Source organism: Podarcis cretensis (assembly GCF_951804945.1).
Source record: "Podarcis cretensis genome assembly, chromosome: 2".
NCBI classification, from domain to species: domain Eukaryota; kingdom Metazoa; phylum Chordata; class Lepidosauria; order Squamata; family Lacertidae; genus Podarcis; species Podarcis cretensis.
The window spans coordinates 117,291,794-117,307,862 of NC_137171.1; the positions used below are offsets into that span (position 1 = coordinate 117,291,794).

Here is a 16,069-nt window from a genome sequence, read left to right on the forward strand (position 1 = left end):
CAAGCCCATAGGGAAATTCGTTTTGCGAAGCACCTCCAAAACGGAAAACCCTTTCGTCTAGCGGGTTTTCCATCTTGCAAGGCGTTTGTCTTGCGGGGCACCACTGTACAGTAAAGCGAAACACACACACAGGAAAAGGAATTGTCTATATGATTCATTTGATTTTACAAGCTTTATGTACTGCTTGATTGATTATAACAAAACTAATCCGTTTACACATACCCACACCCCAGATATAAACATTAAAATACTAAAGAAAATATTTATGAAAACAGGAATTCAAAAACATTCAAATGATAATTAAATCCAGTAGTCTAATTTCAATTTCTACATGTCAGGATAGAATTACCTAAACAAAAACAATGTTAAGCAGCCACCCAAAAGAGGGGACTACCTGATATCAACAGGAAGGGAGGTCCAAAGTTTAGGTGTTCATTTCTTCCAAGTGCAGAAGTTCTATTATTTGGCACTCGTAATAGTGACAGTTTCATGGATCAAAGCATTTTATAAAGCACTTTATTTCCCCAAAGAATTATGATCTTTACACTTAAAAGTCCCAATGAGTGAAAAACACATGGAAGAGAATGAACTCGATGGTAAACTAGAAATCATTCAAGACAAAATTAATTCACCCTCAGTTATGGGGGCTACTTTCAGGTGCAGTTCAGAGATCAAGGCCTTACCCACACTGCCTGTTATCCTGCTGGTTTCTCCTGGGGAAAACTGCTCTTTAGCTCTCAATCGGAGCAAATGGCAATGTGGGTTTTCTCCACATTGACATTTGCTCCTATTTAAAAATAAGGAGCATGGGACGCAGGTGGCGCTGTGGGTTAAAGCCTCAGCGCCTAGGACTTGCCGATTGAAAGGTCGGCGGTTCGAATCCCTGCGGCGGGGTGCGCTCCCGCTGCTCGGTCCCAGCGCCTGCCAACCTAGCAGTTCGAAAGCACCTCCGGGTACAAGTAGATAAATAGGGACCGCTTACCAGCGGGAAGGTAAACAGCGTTTCCATGTGCAGCTCTGGCTCGCCAGATGCAGCTTTGTCACACTGGGCACGTGACCCGGAAGTGTCTCCGGACAGCGCTGGCCCCTGGCCTCTTAAGTGAGATGGGCGCACAACCCCAGAGTCTGTCAAGACTGGCCCGTAAGGGCAGGGGTACCTTTACCTTTACCTTTAAAAATAAGGAGCAGGTTTTCCTGAAACTATTCGGATGTGTGGATAGAAAGCAGAAAACCAAGTAGACAAGCAGAAGTGTGGACGAGCCCAAGATTTGAACAAATTCATTAAAATTTATTCCAACTAGTTGATGCCAAGCGCTGGATAAAATGCAGCCCTCACCTGAAGGCCCAACACCACCAGACCATTCCCTGGAACCGAGCAGCTGACAAAGATGGCCAAGCAGGGAGCCCAGGGCAGCTCCAGCTCCTACAAAGCTCTACCCTTGGATTTTTTTTTAAGCATAGACTGCCCCGCCACAATGCCAAGGATTTAGCTGAGTTCAGGCAGCCTTCTCAGTGCAATGTACAGTGGTACCTCGGGTTAAGTACTTAATTCGTTCCGGAGGTCCGTACTTAACCTGAAACTGTTCTTAACCTGAAGCACCACTTTGGCTAATGGGGCCTCCCGCTGCTGCCGTGCCGCCAGAGAACAATTTCTGTTCTCATCCTGGAGCAAAGTTCTTAACCTGAAGCACTATTTCTGGGTTAGCGGAGTCTGTAACCTGAAGCATATGTAACCTGAAGCGTATGTAACCCGAGGTACCACTGTACAACAACAAACACACAATTAAAAAGCAATCCAAAGCAATGAAAGGACAACCAAGGCTTCTCAACAAAATGTTAAGCAACTGCAGAGGCCTGTCTGTCTTTTTAAAAAGAAGGCCCCATCAGCCTTGAGTTCATGAATCATTTACAGCAAGGGGAACAGCCAGTGACTGAAAACTGAGAAAGTAAAACTTAACTGGGACTTTGGAAGGTATGGCTGTTTCTGGTGGTCCCGTCCAGAGTCTGTGCGATGAAGCTACTTGCTCCATCTGCCTGGAATATTTCAAGGATCCAGTGACCATCCCAGAGTGTGGGCACAACTTCTGCCGATCTTGCTTGGTCCAGTGCTGGGGGAAACTGGAGGGAGAGGCTTCCTGCCCACAGTGCAGAATAACTGTCCAGAGAAGGAGCCTCATCTCCAACCGGCAACTGGCCAACATGGTAGAAATAGCCAAGAAGTTCAGCCTTCCCCATCAGGAAGGGAAGGTCTGTGAGAAGCACCAGGAGACCCTGAAGCTCTTCTGCAAAGTCCACGCGACCCTCATCTGTGTGGTTTGTGACAGATCCAAGGAACATGAAAACCACAAGGTGATTCCTCTGGAGGAGGCCTCTGAAGAGTACAAGGTAGGAAATCACTGTGGATCTTGATGAGGGGAAGAGCAGTGGATTCTTCCTGGGCCGTTTTCCGTAGCACTTAAGTCCAAACTGCATTAAATCAATTGCCCAAACATCAATTGTTTATTATGTAAAAGGCAGCAAAGGAGAAACCTGAGCAGTGTAGGGGTAGGTTCCAAAGGGAGCTGCATAAACCTCCAACATTTCTGTGATGAAAATAGGGTCATCCTATTCCATCATAATAATAATGATATTTATACCCCACCCAGCTTTCAATACATATAAAAACATAATAAAACATTTAACATAATCCCCCCCCCAATACAGGGCTGCTTTCAGATGCCTTCTAAAGTGGACTTCTCTCTCTCTCCCTCCCTCCCTCCCTCCCTCCCTCCCTCCCACTTTTTCTTGGTCTTAATCAAACCTGGGATTTTGTTTCCTCTTTAGAGACTGATCTGCAGCCGCCTGGAGACACTGAGGAGAGAGAGAGAGAAAATGCTAGCCTATCGAGCAGACCTGGAAAAGCAAAGTCAAGACCTCCTTGTAGGTGTCCCTGTTGTTACTAGGATGGGAACAAGCATTTGAATACACTAGTACCTCGAGTTAAGTACTTAATTCATTCTGGAGGTCCGTTCTTAACCTGAAACTGTTCTTAACCTGAAGCACCACTTTAGCTAATGGGGCCTCCCACTGCCGCTGCGCCGCTAGAGCACGATTTCTGTTCTCATCCTGAAGCAAAGTTCTTAACCCGAGGTGCTATTTCTGAGTTAGTAGAGTCTGTAACCTGAAGCGTCTGTAACCTGAAGCATATGTAACCCGAGGTACCACTGTAATCAAGTCAGGACTGAAGAAGCACGGGCAAATCTGTCCCATACCAGCTTCTCCCCGTTTTTCCACATCAGCATGCAATTTTGAATTTCAAAAAGTCCTTTCTGTGTTATTTGCATTCATAAACAATTTTAATGTCTACTTTACCCTAGAATGTGCATTTTTGTGCACATTATCTGACCAGAGTAACATTCAGAGGAGTGTTAATTTGAAATTAATGCTGTTTTTCCGTCTGCGTATTTTTTTGGACAGTGACTATCACCTTTGAATGCAAACTGGATTGAATTTCTTCCCCCTGAGGCAGGCCAGCTCTATTGAATATAAAGTAGTTGGGAATATCCTGAAGGACCATACAAGTGGTTAATGAAAGGTCTTTTGAAATGTGCACTCTGTTGTTAATCTTTAGCAAAGTCAGGCCATCCTGAAGCCTTAAAGTAAACAGGGGTGCTCTGGGGATGAGCTATGCCCTCTTCCTCTCTTTCTGTTGCCTTCCTATTTATGGAAGTGTTCAGTCTAAAGTGAGCAGCATTTAATGTCCGTGGAGGCTCTCTGAATATTTTAGAACTGTGATTATGCCAGGTCCAAATATGTGCAAGGAATCTCCATGGCTAGGGAAAAAAGCTCATTGCTTTAGGCAAACTGGAAGGCAGCAAGCAGGAATAGCCGTGGAGAGGGCAGAGCAAGTGCGTTCCTGAGTCAGGGCTCCATGTTTCTTACTTCTACCTGCTTCTTGCAGAAATTAACAAAAACTGAGAAGCAGGGGACAGAGGAGAAGTTTAGACAACTGCACCAGTTTCTGGAAGAGAAAGAAAAACATCTGCTGCACGAGATAGAAGAGGTGGAGCTGGAGGTTGCAAGAAGAAGGGATGAGCAGCTGGCCAGACTCTCCAGGGAACTCTCCTCTCTTGAAAGGATCATTCAGGAGATGGAAGAGAAACGACAGAAGCCAGCAAGTGAACTCCTGCAGGTAAGATGGCAGGAGGAACAGCCCAAGGCTCCACTCCAGGAGAAGGGCTTCCTCCAAATCTTTTTGTGCCTCTACACAAGCAGTAAAGGAACTCAGCTTTTTCACAGGAGCTGCCAAGAAAACTGGTGTGGTTTATTATTCCCCTTAATGCAGACTGGAGATGCTTACTCAGTGTTCATAGAATGTGGTGTTCTGTCCTTAGCCAAAGATTTTCTCCTAATGCCTTCTATTTTTGCAGTGCTGCATTCATGTCCAATTGTGGGCTTCCCAGAGGCTGCTCTGGCTGCCTTAGAGCTAAGCAAAATTAAAATTAAGCAAAGGAGAAGTGAGCCTTAACATTGAGCACAATCACATTTTTTAATCCAAATTGACACTCCCACCTTTCTGCATTCAGATTTTCTATTTCTGCCCTCCAGACAGACATTGAGGCCAACTTCAATCATGATAAATGTTATGAAAGTGTCATAAAAAAATGCAATAGCTATTACAACTCGGCACAAATGTAAATGGTCTGTGGTGGTTGGGGTGTTTATGTAAGCCCACTGAGAAACCTGTCATTGGTTTGAGAAATATCACCCATCATTATATGGTCTCTACCAACCATCTCACAATTCCTCGACCTTTTCCTGAACATTTTTCTGTGAAAGAAACAATGAGGAGTTGTAATGCCCCAATCCACCGATATTTGCTGGGGTAAGAAACTCAGCTGAACACAAAAATTTATTGCATCTTATACTGCAGGTGGGTTTTTTTGTTTCCAGAAGAAAAATGGTACGTGCTGGCTGGCTGAAATTTGGCGATGTTCTAAAAATGGATTTGGGGGGAAATGTTCTAGAAGGACTAAACTGTAGGCCTCCTGATGTCTAAATTGCACAATGAGAAGTGTGTTGGGAGGGATTTTTTTGCACACAAAATTAAATGCAGGTTGATAAGTTAAAACTGCCTCAGACCTGCTTTGTTTGCCGTTTATGATCAATATGCAAACTGAATCACAGCCATCCACCAGCATTTGCAATTCTCTAGATTTTCTAGTGAAATTCTCAAGCCAAGTAATCGGAACTTGCATGCAAAATTGGCTACAAAGGTGTATTTGGGGAGAAATTCGCACTAAAATGCTGATATGGAATTGTGGAGAACTGAACTTCAGATTGTAAAATTAAAAACTGACTGAAACCAATATTGGCTGATTTAGCCATTCTTGCTCAAATCTTTGATGTGTGCCAGGCAGACTGAGATTAGAGGACCAGGCTGCATCCATTCCAGGGTCTGAAGTGCCTTCAAAGTGTGGCCTTTTATAGGCAGTGATTGCTGTTATCTTTTCCCCTCTAGGATGTGAGAAGCACCTTGGAGAAGTAAGTGGATCCTGCTCATTTCCATTAGCATCTCTCTGAGGTCAGGAAGGGTCCAGGACCCCAACACATAAAACCTGGTACAGAAGGGGCTCCTGGGGGAGAGACTGTAGGACTCCACACCCTACAGCAGGGTCAGCAAACTTTTTCAGCAGGGGGCCAGTCCACAGTCTCTCAGACCTTGTGGGGGGCCAGACTATATTTTGGAAGGGGAAAAAAGAATGAATTCCTATGCCCCACAAATAACCCAGAGATGCATTTTAAATAAAAGGACATATTCTACTCATGTAAAAACATGCTGATTCCCGGACCGTCTGTGGGCCAGATTTAGAAGGCGATTGGGCTGGATCCGGCCCCCGGGCCTTAGTTTGCCTATCCATGCCCTACAGCTATTGTAGCAATCTAATTCTTCCTCCAAGGATCAAGGCCAGAGCACTGCCTCCTCCTTCCCCGTCACATAGGGCTGGAGGCTCTTCTCTGCCTCTTGCATGTTGCATTCACTGACTCTGCAATACATAAAAAGGTAAAGGTACCCCTGCCCGTACGGGCCAGTCTTGACAGACTCTGGGGTTGTGCGCCCATCTCACTTAAGAGGCCAGGGGCCAGCGCTGTCCGGAGACACTTCCGGGTCACGTGGCCAGCGTGACATCGCTGCTCTGGCCAGAGCCAGAGCCGCACACGGAAACACCGTTTACCTTCCCGCTGGTAAGCGGTCCCTATTTATCTACTTGCACCTGGAGGTGCTTTTGAACTGCTAGGTTGGCAGGCGCTGGGACCGAGCAGCGGGAGCGCACCCCGCCGCAGGGATTCGAACCGCCGACCTTTCGATCGGCAAGCCCTAGGCGCTGAGGCTTTAACCCACAGCGCCACCTGCGTCCCTCTGCAATACATAGTGTCAAACATATAAAAGAAAGTGGCTCAAAAATGCTTGTGAATAGCTCAGTACCTACGAACGTGTTTCAATGTCCAACTAGTTTTTCCTCAAACTATGGTGAGCAACAGAAAGGCACCCGCCTCTGTTAACTCTCTCTTAGGTATTTTTGGAGGGGAGGTTAGTGAATCTGGAATAAGTTGATTGTTTTTTCCCCTCAGAGGTGGGATTGTTGTGATTTTCCCTAAGGAGTTTCCGAGGTAAGAAGCAGCTTCGTTTGGGTAGAAAGCCTGATCCCTTGAGAGTTTTTACACTTGCTATGCTTCAAGCTCTTTCACTGAATACTGTTGTGGGGTGAGATAGCAGGACTACTACCTTTGAGACACACCAGGGTCTTACGTGGGTGAGGGTCCTGGAGGATGCCCCTCAATTTCTTCTACATTGGCCCGCGCATAGAGCCCCTTGGAATTCCTCCTCCCAACGTCTCCTGGGTAAGATTGTAGATATCATGTTGAGCAGGTCATGAGTTACATGTTGGGAGATAACCGCTTACTGTGAAGGCTATTTCTTTTATTGACCCTGCCTGGGAAATTAGGAAGACTATGCTAGGACTGGCCTTTCCAGACAAAGTGACTTCCTTTGGAGTGCCTACGTTGTTGCTTAGGTGGAATCTACACACACATAAAAACATTCTCAAAATGCTTTTTTTAAATAAAAAAAAATTGAAAAAATACATTGAATTTTACATAAGGCTCACCATCACCATTGCCAAAGTGTCACATTGTATATTGCACTAAAACACACTTAAAACGTTTTATTTGCAACTGTATAGTCACTCTGTAACTCTACAGCAGTGATGCCCTCCAGCTGTTTTTGGACTACAACTCCCATCGTCCCTAACTAACAGGACCAGTGGTCAGGGATGATGGGAATTGTAGTCCCAAAACAGCTGGAGGGCCAAATTTGGCCATCACTGCTCTACAGCAACCACTCTATTGACCACCCCACCCTTTCTCATGGAGCCCCTTGTGGAGGTGACTTCTCATAAGGGATGGGCGTGTGCTGGGTTATTGACTATATCCCTGCTGCAATATGTAACTTCAAGGTGTCATTCAGGTTCAGAATAGAGGTTATAAGGAACATTTTGCATTTGCCAACAGCAGCAAACATCTTTTTTCTTCTTCACACCTTCTCTGGAGACATCTAGGGCAGGCATGTCCAACTCCAAGTAGGCTACTATCCAGTATCAAAAACTGGCAGTGATCTACTGTTGTTGTTTAGTCGTTTAGTCGTGTCCGACTCTTCGTGACCCCATGGACCAGAGAACGCCAGGCACTCCTGTCCTCCACTGCCCCCCGCAGCTTGGTCAGACTCATGCTGGTAACCTCGAAAACACTATCCAACCATCTCGTCCTCTGTCGCCCCCTTCTCCTTGTGCCCTCCATCTTTCCCAACATCAGGGTCTTCTCCAGGGAGTCTTCTCTTCTCATGAGGTGGCCAAAGTACTGGAGCCTCAGCTTCACAATCTGTCCTTCCAGTGAGCACTCAGGGCTGATTTCCTTCAGAATGGAGAGGTTTGATCTTCTTGCAGTCCATGGGACTCTCAAGAGTGATCTACTACACTCTCCCAATGTCATTTTTCAACTTAAACATATTATATTTGGCTGGGGAAACCCAGCCAGCTGGGCAGGGTATAAATAATAAATTATGATGATGATGATAAAAAGAATAACAAATAATTACCCCCACATCAGCCCCCCTCCCAGGGCCGTTGGCACACACCTGGAAATGTCCAATTTCCCCTTTACCGGACAACGAGCTCCGTGGTGGGAGGGGCGGCTTACTTTCGAGTAAATGCAGCTAGGCTGGAGCTGGAAAGGTGAGGAAAGTTTAGCATCCACCCAGAACTAGCAGCGAAAGGGGAGGGGTGTCACCGTCTCTCTCTGGGACCGTCCCTGGGAAACGGGGAAACGGGGACGTCTGGTAACCTTAATCTAGAGAAAGGCAATATCTGCTGTGTTGTCATCACACTCAGATAGTTCCTGCCCTTGGCTCGTGAAAGGCAGTGAAGTGAGGTTGGTAGAGAAACTCTTGAGCATTACATTACATAATTCAGTTGCTTTGAATAGGCATCAGCGGGCAGACTCAGAGGCCTAGGGTTGCTGCTTTGGCCCTCAGATATCTGGCTCTGGAGCGTGTAGGGAGGAAGAATTGAGCCCCTCTGTGCCTGCCTGACCCTATAGGCTTTTTTCAACTCTCTTTCTCATTTCCTTTCTTTTACTGTGCTAGGAATTGTGGTTTTGAATGGGCTAACATTATTTTTCTTCTCAACAGGTATGAGAAAAGAGAGAGATTGGAGACTCCATGTGCTTTCCCTCCACAGCTGAATGAGAGGCTCTCCAAACTCTGTGATATAAATAGTATGCTCGAGGATGTGATGAAGCAATTCAAAAGTAATGAGAAATGGCTGCGAGGATTTTATTCTGGGCATTTTATTAGTCCAAAACTGGGTATGCCAGTCTCTTAATGTATTGCATTGTCTTGTATTTTGTTTTTGCTGCAGACAGGGATGTTCCCATAATAACTTCCTTCTTGGTGGTCCAGCCATCATCTTATTTTCCTCAGAATGCCCTATATAATTTGTCACTCTGGTGCATGGAGAGTTAGAGGAAAGAAATGGTGGCTGCCACAAAGAGAAAGAGCCTGAACCAGAGTGCAGAGCAAAGTCAAGATTTCCCCCCTCAATGTACATCTGGGCTGGCCCTTTTGGAGGTTCTCAAACTCCGAAGGGCAGTGTGAAAGGGCATTTTGAACCACCCTGTTCCCCTCTTTGCCTCCTCCTCAGGCTTGTCTCCCAGCAGTGAAGCAAAGGACTGATCTGTGTCCTCAGGCATCCACCCACAGCTGCCCTATCTAGGGCTGCCACAAACACAATCTCCTGAGAGTTCACAAATTAATTATGAAATCAAGTGCACATGAGCCCCAAAGGGCACAATTATGTTTCTTAATAGCATGGAAGATTTTTAAAAGGTTTGAGGGGAGGAATTCCTTTTGCATGAGAGCTCTGCCATTCCTTCCTCTACAAGCTGAGTTTCTCATAAGATTTAATGATTCTGGCTTAAACAAAATCCCTCATCACTTCACTTGGGGGAGTTATCAAGGCTGCCTCTATCTCCCCTCTGCATCCTTTTAGAGGATTGCTATTACGCTGCCTTCCCTCCAGTCCTCCACTATAGACCCCAAATTCAGTGACAAACCAAAAAATTAAAAAAATTGTCCAGTAGCACTTTAGAGACCAACTAAGTTTGTTCTGGGTGTAAGTTTTGTGTACTTGCACACTTCTTCAGATACACGCACATGAAAGCTTATACCCAGAACAAACTTAGTTGGTCTCTAAGGTGCTACTGGACAATTTTTTATTTATTTTATTTATTTCAACTGCGTCAGACCAACACGGCTACCTACCTGAATCTACATTCATAGACCATCGGTTTTTTGCTGAATAGTTTTATTCTGCTGCTTTTAAGTCTAGTTTATCACTGCTGAGTTTTAAAGTTCTAGTTATTTTCATTGGTTCTTTCTATTATTTCCTTGTTTTAAAATATTTGTTCTACTACCTAATATTTTACTTGATTTAAGGAAACTATAGCTACATTATGAAGCATATTTTTTGTACAAATATTTATTGTAATGTTTTATGTTTTTATATATGTTGGAAGCCACGCAGAGTGGGTGAGGCAACCCAGTCAGATGGGCAGGGTACAAATATAATTACTATTATTATTGTTGTTGTTGTTGTTGGAGGTACAAGAGTATAACGCTTAAATTTCATATCTTTTTGCTTCCTCAGACTCTCTTTTATTCAGACAACAGCTTCAGAAAGGTAAATTTCTGACTGAGGCCCAAATTCATCTGAGGGATGGGGACTGGATGATGCTCTGCCCTCCTGGCAGGGGTGAAACTAGGCTTTCTGTCACCCAGGTCAAAGACCAAGTTGGTTACCCTGCCACTCACATTTATGTACAAACACAGTAAATGGCCAACAGGCTGTGACCCTCACTGGTGCCCTCTGGGAGCTTCACCCGGGGCAAAAGTACTGGCTACACACACCCCAGCTCTGCCTCCTGGCCTGGACATCTTGGTTGGCTGCTTAGCTCCAGAGTCCTATCTAGCCGAGGTGGGTGTGTAACACCCTGCTTGTGGTTAACGCTTAGCTGGAATGAAATATTCAACGCAGCAATAGAGAAATTAAAATAATAATTTATTTGTCAGACAAATAAATATGAGGCACAGTGGTATATGGTTACCAAGCTCTGGCCTGGCCTCCTGCCATTCTGGCCAGCACTTATATTTCCTTAATCCAGCCCCCTTGCTCCTCCTGTGGCTGCCTCTGTCCAATCAGCCTGGTTGAAATTCCTATTGGCTGTTTGCTAGAACCAATCACAAAAGATACACCCATTTCCTCTTGTCCTTTTATGGGAAACAAAAAGCTATATATTCTTCTATCTATAAATGACAAATAAGTAGTAATATATCTTACATGTGTCTCAACAAGGAACCTTAATTACCAGCTCACCTCGCCCTATTGCCCTCCAAAACAGATGGTTAATCTTAAATTTTTATCTTAAACAGATGTCAAGGATCATCATTGAAAGATCTCCTTCTCTCGAAGGTCTTTTAAACAAAGGCCTGACAACCATATGTGCTCTAATGATGTTTCCTGCTTGGCAGGGGGGCTGGGCTGGTGGCTGATGGCCCCTGTGATCTCTTCCAACTATATGAAATAAGAATCTAGCATAAGGATTTAACATTTCTTAGCTTCTAATTCCTTTGCATAATTACATTTAAGCCAATATATTTAATACATAACATAAATAACCTTTTAAAAGGAAAAGAAATCTTAAAAGGATCTCAGTTTAAGAAAGAAACAACTTTAGAAAAAGACTTCCCAAAATATTCTCTTCCTTTCTGCCAGCTAGATGCTTTTCCATTGCTCTTGACCTTTGAACCTTAGGAAAATATGGCTCAAGTTTAATGGGAGGCACATGGTTTTATTTTACTATTTACCCACTCTTAATTATGTTTATCTCTTTTTTTTATCTTCTGTAATATGTAGGGTCAGTGTAACCTTGGCTGTCAGCCTGTAATTCCCTTTTTACGACTTTGAGAATTGTTTTCTGCTATAAATCAGGGGGCCCCCTTGTCTAGGAGGAAAAACATTTTGCCAAGGTTCTTAGGCAGCTGCTCTTCTGCCTGGCATGAACATTTGAAAATCTTTAAGCTCATTTTAAGATACAGGCCCTGATCAAGCCTTAATAAAAATGCAGGCTATGATTAGATGCCTCAGGTGTAGGCCCCAATCACTGACAGTGAATTAATTTTGTCTTGAATTGTAGCCTTATGAGGCTTTGCCCTCGGGTGGGAAATGTATTGCGTCCGGGAAAGGGAGACGGGAGTCAACAGACACTCAAGGAATAGTTTCGGATAAAAGGCTTTATTTCTACCATCCATGAACTGGTAGAAGGAGCAAGTGTGATAGTTCACAAAAACATGCACGGGTTCACAGTCATGTGCACAGAGTATATATATTCCCCTTCCAGTTCCCTCCCCTTTCTCCTCCCTCAGGAGTCCTGCCCATGAGTTCCTCTGAGCATGAACAGAAAGCTCCCCTGTCTTGGGACTCTTGGACTCTTGGCACCCTTCCCAGGAAAGGGGAGTGAGAGCCAAGGGGTCGAGGAGCCCTGGTGGTTCGGCATGTCCAAGATGTTGCAACCGAATGAGATAAGATTCAGTTCTCAGGCCTGCTCTGATAGAGTCTATTCATTAGTTTTTTGAAGCCTTCTCGTGCTGATAACAGTAACGGTTTTTCCTATGTACCAGCATCTTGTGAGAATCCACAGAAAAGCTGTAGCTGTGGATTTTTAGTAGACAAAAGGAATTTTGGACAGTTTTGAGGCCTGGTGTGATTATTGAGTGGGGGGGGGGGTGTGACTTCGGGCCTAGGTAGGGTCACCTGTCCTCACCTTCCTTCAGAATGATTTCTAGTTCATCTTCAAATTCATTCTCTTCCATGTGTTTTTCACTCTTTGAGTCTTTAACCGCATGGGTGTAGCCAGGAATTTTTTTGGGGGGGCGGGCAGGCTTTCAGTAGGGCATTTGTCAGTATTGGCACTGTCTATAACAAATCCAGTTGCAGCAGACTTAACTTAAACTTACAATAACTTATAATAAGTCTAAACCGTAACACTATATACAGAACACCACACCAGAAGGAAGGAGATAGGAAGTGAAACCCAGGCTCCTTCTGGCCTTATTATTGATTATAAACAGCATGACCTTGGCAGAAAGAAAGAACAGAACCAGTTTAACCAGCTTGTTTTCAAGCTGATTTGTTGAGCAACTGCAGGTTTAAAAAAGCACGTCAGCACTGAGTTTCTTCCTGAATCAGCTACAGGAAGGGAAACACCCAGTTACTGAAAACTGAGAAAGTGAAACTTAACTCAGTCTCTGGAGGGAGGAAGCCACTCTTTGTGCTGAAGCCACTTGCTCCATCTGCCTGGAGTATTCCAAGGATCCAGTGATCATCCCAGAGTGTGGGCACAACTTCTGCAATCCTGCTTGATCTAGGGTTGCCATATTTCAAAAAGTAAAATTCAACCTGACAACCACCAAGGTCTGAGCAACCACTGTTATATTCTTCAGTGGGGTCGTTCCATGACAGATCACCACAATTTTTCAAATTATTATTAGCTACTACATCTCAGATTTTGCTTAAAATTGCTGTACTGGATTATCTCAGGTCAGTGTCACTCGTGTGAATAAATATTTCCTATGTCTTATAGTTTTCAAGTTGGGGGGGGGATGAAAATTAGAGAAACGTTATATACATGCATGAATCAAGTCACTTCTGGGGCCCTGAAGCTTAAGCTTCGTTAGTTTATAGCAGATCCACTCCTGGGCAGAATAGGTTGATGGGTCTCTGCACTGACCCTTTCCCCAACTCTAAGCATAATGAGGGCATCTAAGAGTGAATGCCTGTTCTCTGCGTATCTGAACTGGGGGGCCCACCCACCCACTGAGAGCCCCAAATGGCCATATCATACAGAGATGCCTAAGGAGGGCAAGTCCCCTTCTCTCCTACTCCTGCCTCCCATTCACAAACACAGAAGAGCTGAGTAAAGGTTCACTAGGTGGTTTTTTTTCATTGTAAATACCGTATTTTTCACTCTATAGGACGCACCCGACCATAGGATGCACCTTGTTTTAGAGGGGGAGAACAAGAAGAAAAAAATCTCCCCCTCTCTGCTCAGCGCCCCTTCAGCGAAGCGGCAGGAGAAACGGAGCCCCTTCCATTTCTCCTCCCACTTCGCTGAAGGGACACTGCGCAGCTCTCCCTCTCTGCTGAAGCCAGGAGAGTCTTGCTCTCCCGGCTTCAGCAAAAGGAACCTGAAGCCTTTGGAGCACAGCGCGAGTTCCCGGAGCGCTCCCTCTGCGCTTCGGAGGCTTCGCGTTGCTATCGCTGAAGCCAAGGAGCCTGCATTTGCTCCATAGGACGCACACACATTTCCCCTTAATTTTTGGAGGGGAAAAAGTGCGTCCTATAGAGCATAAAATACGGTACATTGAATATAGAAAAAAGAAAACAACTGATTTAAAACCAACAAGGGCTGCAATCTGAAAATGGTAATGGCCTTTGAGTAATTTCTGTAGATAACCAATATTAAAATGAAGATAGATAGAAATAATAGTAGTTCAAAGAAAAAGAAAATAGATAAATACAGGCAACAAGTTTATTATAATAAAATGGAAGAGACGGGAAGTCATTTATTTATGAAGAATATTATGATTTGAATTACATCTCTTTTCTTTTTTGTGTACATGTAATGTTTGATGATCTAAAATGTACAACAACAATAATCAAAAACATTTTTTGGATATATATTTTTATGATGTAAAGTTATCATTATGAGCAATAAATAAATAAAAAAGATTTAAAACCAACAAGGGAAGTATTTATTGTGGGGAAAGTATGGAAGAAAGAAAGAAGTATCCCAGTTCTGTATGCAATACAAAGAAGTAACATTTATTTGAGAGGGAATCTGGTTCCTGGGGTGTTTCTTGGATCAGAATGTCCATCTCTGACTCTCAGCTGATTCTGCCTCTCTTCTTTTTCCAACAGCAAATGTCACTCTGGATCCAGACACAGCCCATCCCAGGCTCATCCTTTCTGAGGATCGGAAAAGCGTGAGATGGGGAGACAAAAAGCAAGCCCTGCCTGACAATCCTGAGAGATTCAGCAGCTGGCCTTCTGTGTTGGGATGTGAGGGATTCACAGCAGGCAGACATTTCTGGGAAGTGACTGTGGGAAGTGAGGGAGAATGGGCTGTAGGGGTTGCCAGGAAGCCTCTGAGGAGAAAGGATGACTTTCTCATGAGAATAATTAATACCTTCTGTGAGTTAAGTTATGAGGAAGGGATCTGGGCTGTGGGGAAATTGAGAGGTAAGTACAGGGCCTGCACCTCCCCTGATTCCTCTCCTTTGTCCCTAAGTGAGGAGCCCAGGAGGATCCGGGTGACTCTGGACTGTGAAGCAGGGGAGATGTCTTTTTCTGGTGCTGACTCAGGAGCTGAACTCTACACATTCTCAGGAGCCTCGTTCTCTGGAGAGACCTTCCTCCCTTTCTTTTATCTGAGGGGAGATAAAATCCACCTCAGGATCTCCTAAGGAGGCTAAATCTGCCTCACAGGAATAGTTGGGAGTTTCTCTCCAAATGAAAATGACAGATATAAAACCAAACATCTCAAGAGCTCTTTTGACAGCTTTGCACAGGCCTTTTGAGATGACTCACTCTAGTCACAATCAGCAGAAGCAAGAAAACAGACAAAAAATGGGGCTAGTTTTTAAAATTTTGTTTTGTTTTGTTTTGTTTGCTTTTTCCTTCCCTTTCCCGGAATTCCCTCTGCAGGTTATTTCTTAAAGAGACAATATCACTTTAACAGTCCCAGTAAATATTATGTTCGTGAATAGGAATGCACTGACTTCAGTGGGGCTTTCGGCTGTTTAGATGTGTTTAGGATCACAGCCAATGTGGTGTCCTTTGGATGAGGCTGTACTCCAAATCCCATCTGCCTTGTCCAGCATCTGGTCAGAGATGATGGGATTGTAGTCCAGCAACATCCAGAGGGCATCACATTTGCTGGCTGCTTCAGACCTTTTGCATCGCAGTAACCACCAGAGTGGACGCAGGTGGCGCTGTGGGTTAAAGCCTCAGCGCCTAGGGCTTGCCGATCGAAAGGTCGGCGGTTCGAATCCCTGCGGCGGGGTGCGCTCCCGCTGCTCGGTCCCAGCGCCTGCCAACCTAGCAGTTCGAAAGCACCTCCGGGTGCAAGTAGATAAATAGGGACCGCTTACCAGTGGGAAGGTAAACGGCGTTTCCGTGTGCGGCTCTGGCTCTGGCTCTGGCCAGAGCAGCGATGTCACGCTGGCCACGTGACCCGGAAGTGTCTCCGGACAGCGCTGGCCCCTGGCCTCTTAAGTGAGATGGGCGCACAACCCCAGAGTCTGTCAAGACTGGCCCGTACGGGCAGGGGTACCTTTACCTTAACCACCAGAGTAGAGAAACTGTGCCCTGGCCTCTGGTCTTGTTTCCATCCCTCAGATGAAAATGCGCCTCTCCAC

The 16,069-nt window shown here is 44.9% G+C and overlaps 1 protein-coding gene across 1 annotated transcript; it reads left to right on the top strand.

Annotated features, from left to right (window-relative positions):
• The first annotated feature begins 1,387 nt into the window (after positions 1-1,387).
• LOC307208666 (zinc finger protein RFP-like) lies at positions 1,388-16,069 on the top strand. Its single transcript, XM_079963517.1, has 8 exons — positions 1,388-2,385; positions 2,824-2,919; positions 3,941-4,171; positions 5,501-5,523; positions 8,726-8,844; positions 10,242-10,274; positions 14,571-15,627; positions 16,003-16,069. Exons 1-7 carry the CDS (start codon positions 1,975-1,977, stop codon positions 15,113-15,115), a joined length of 1,458 nt encoding a protein of 485 aa, XP_079819643.1. The 5' UTR covers positions 1,388-1,974; the 3' UTR covers positions 15,116-15,627; positions 16,003-16,069.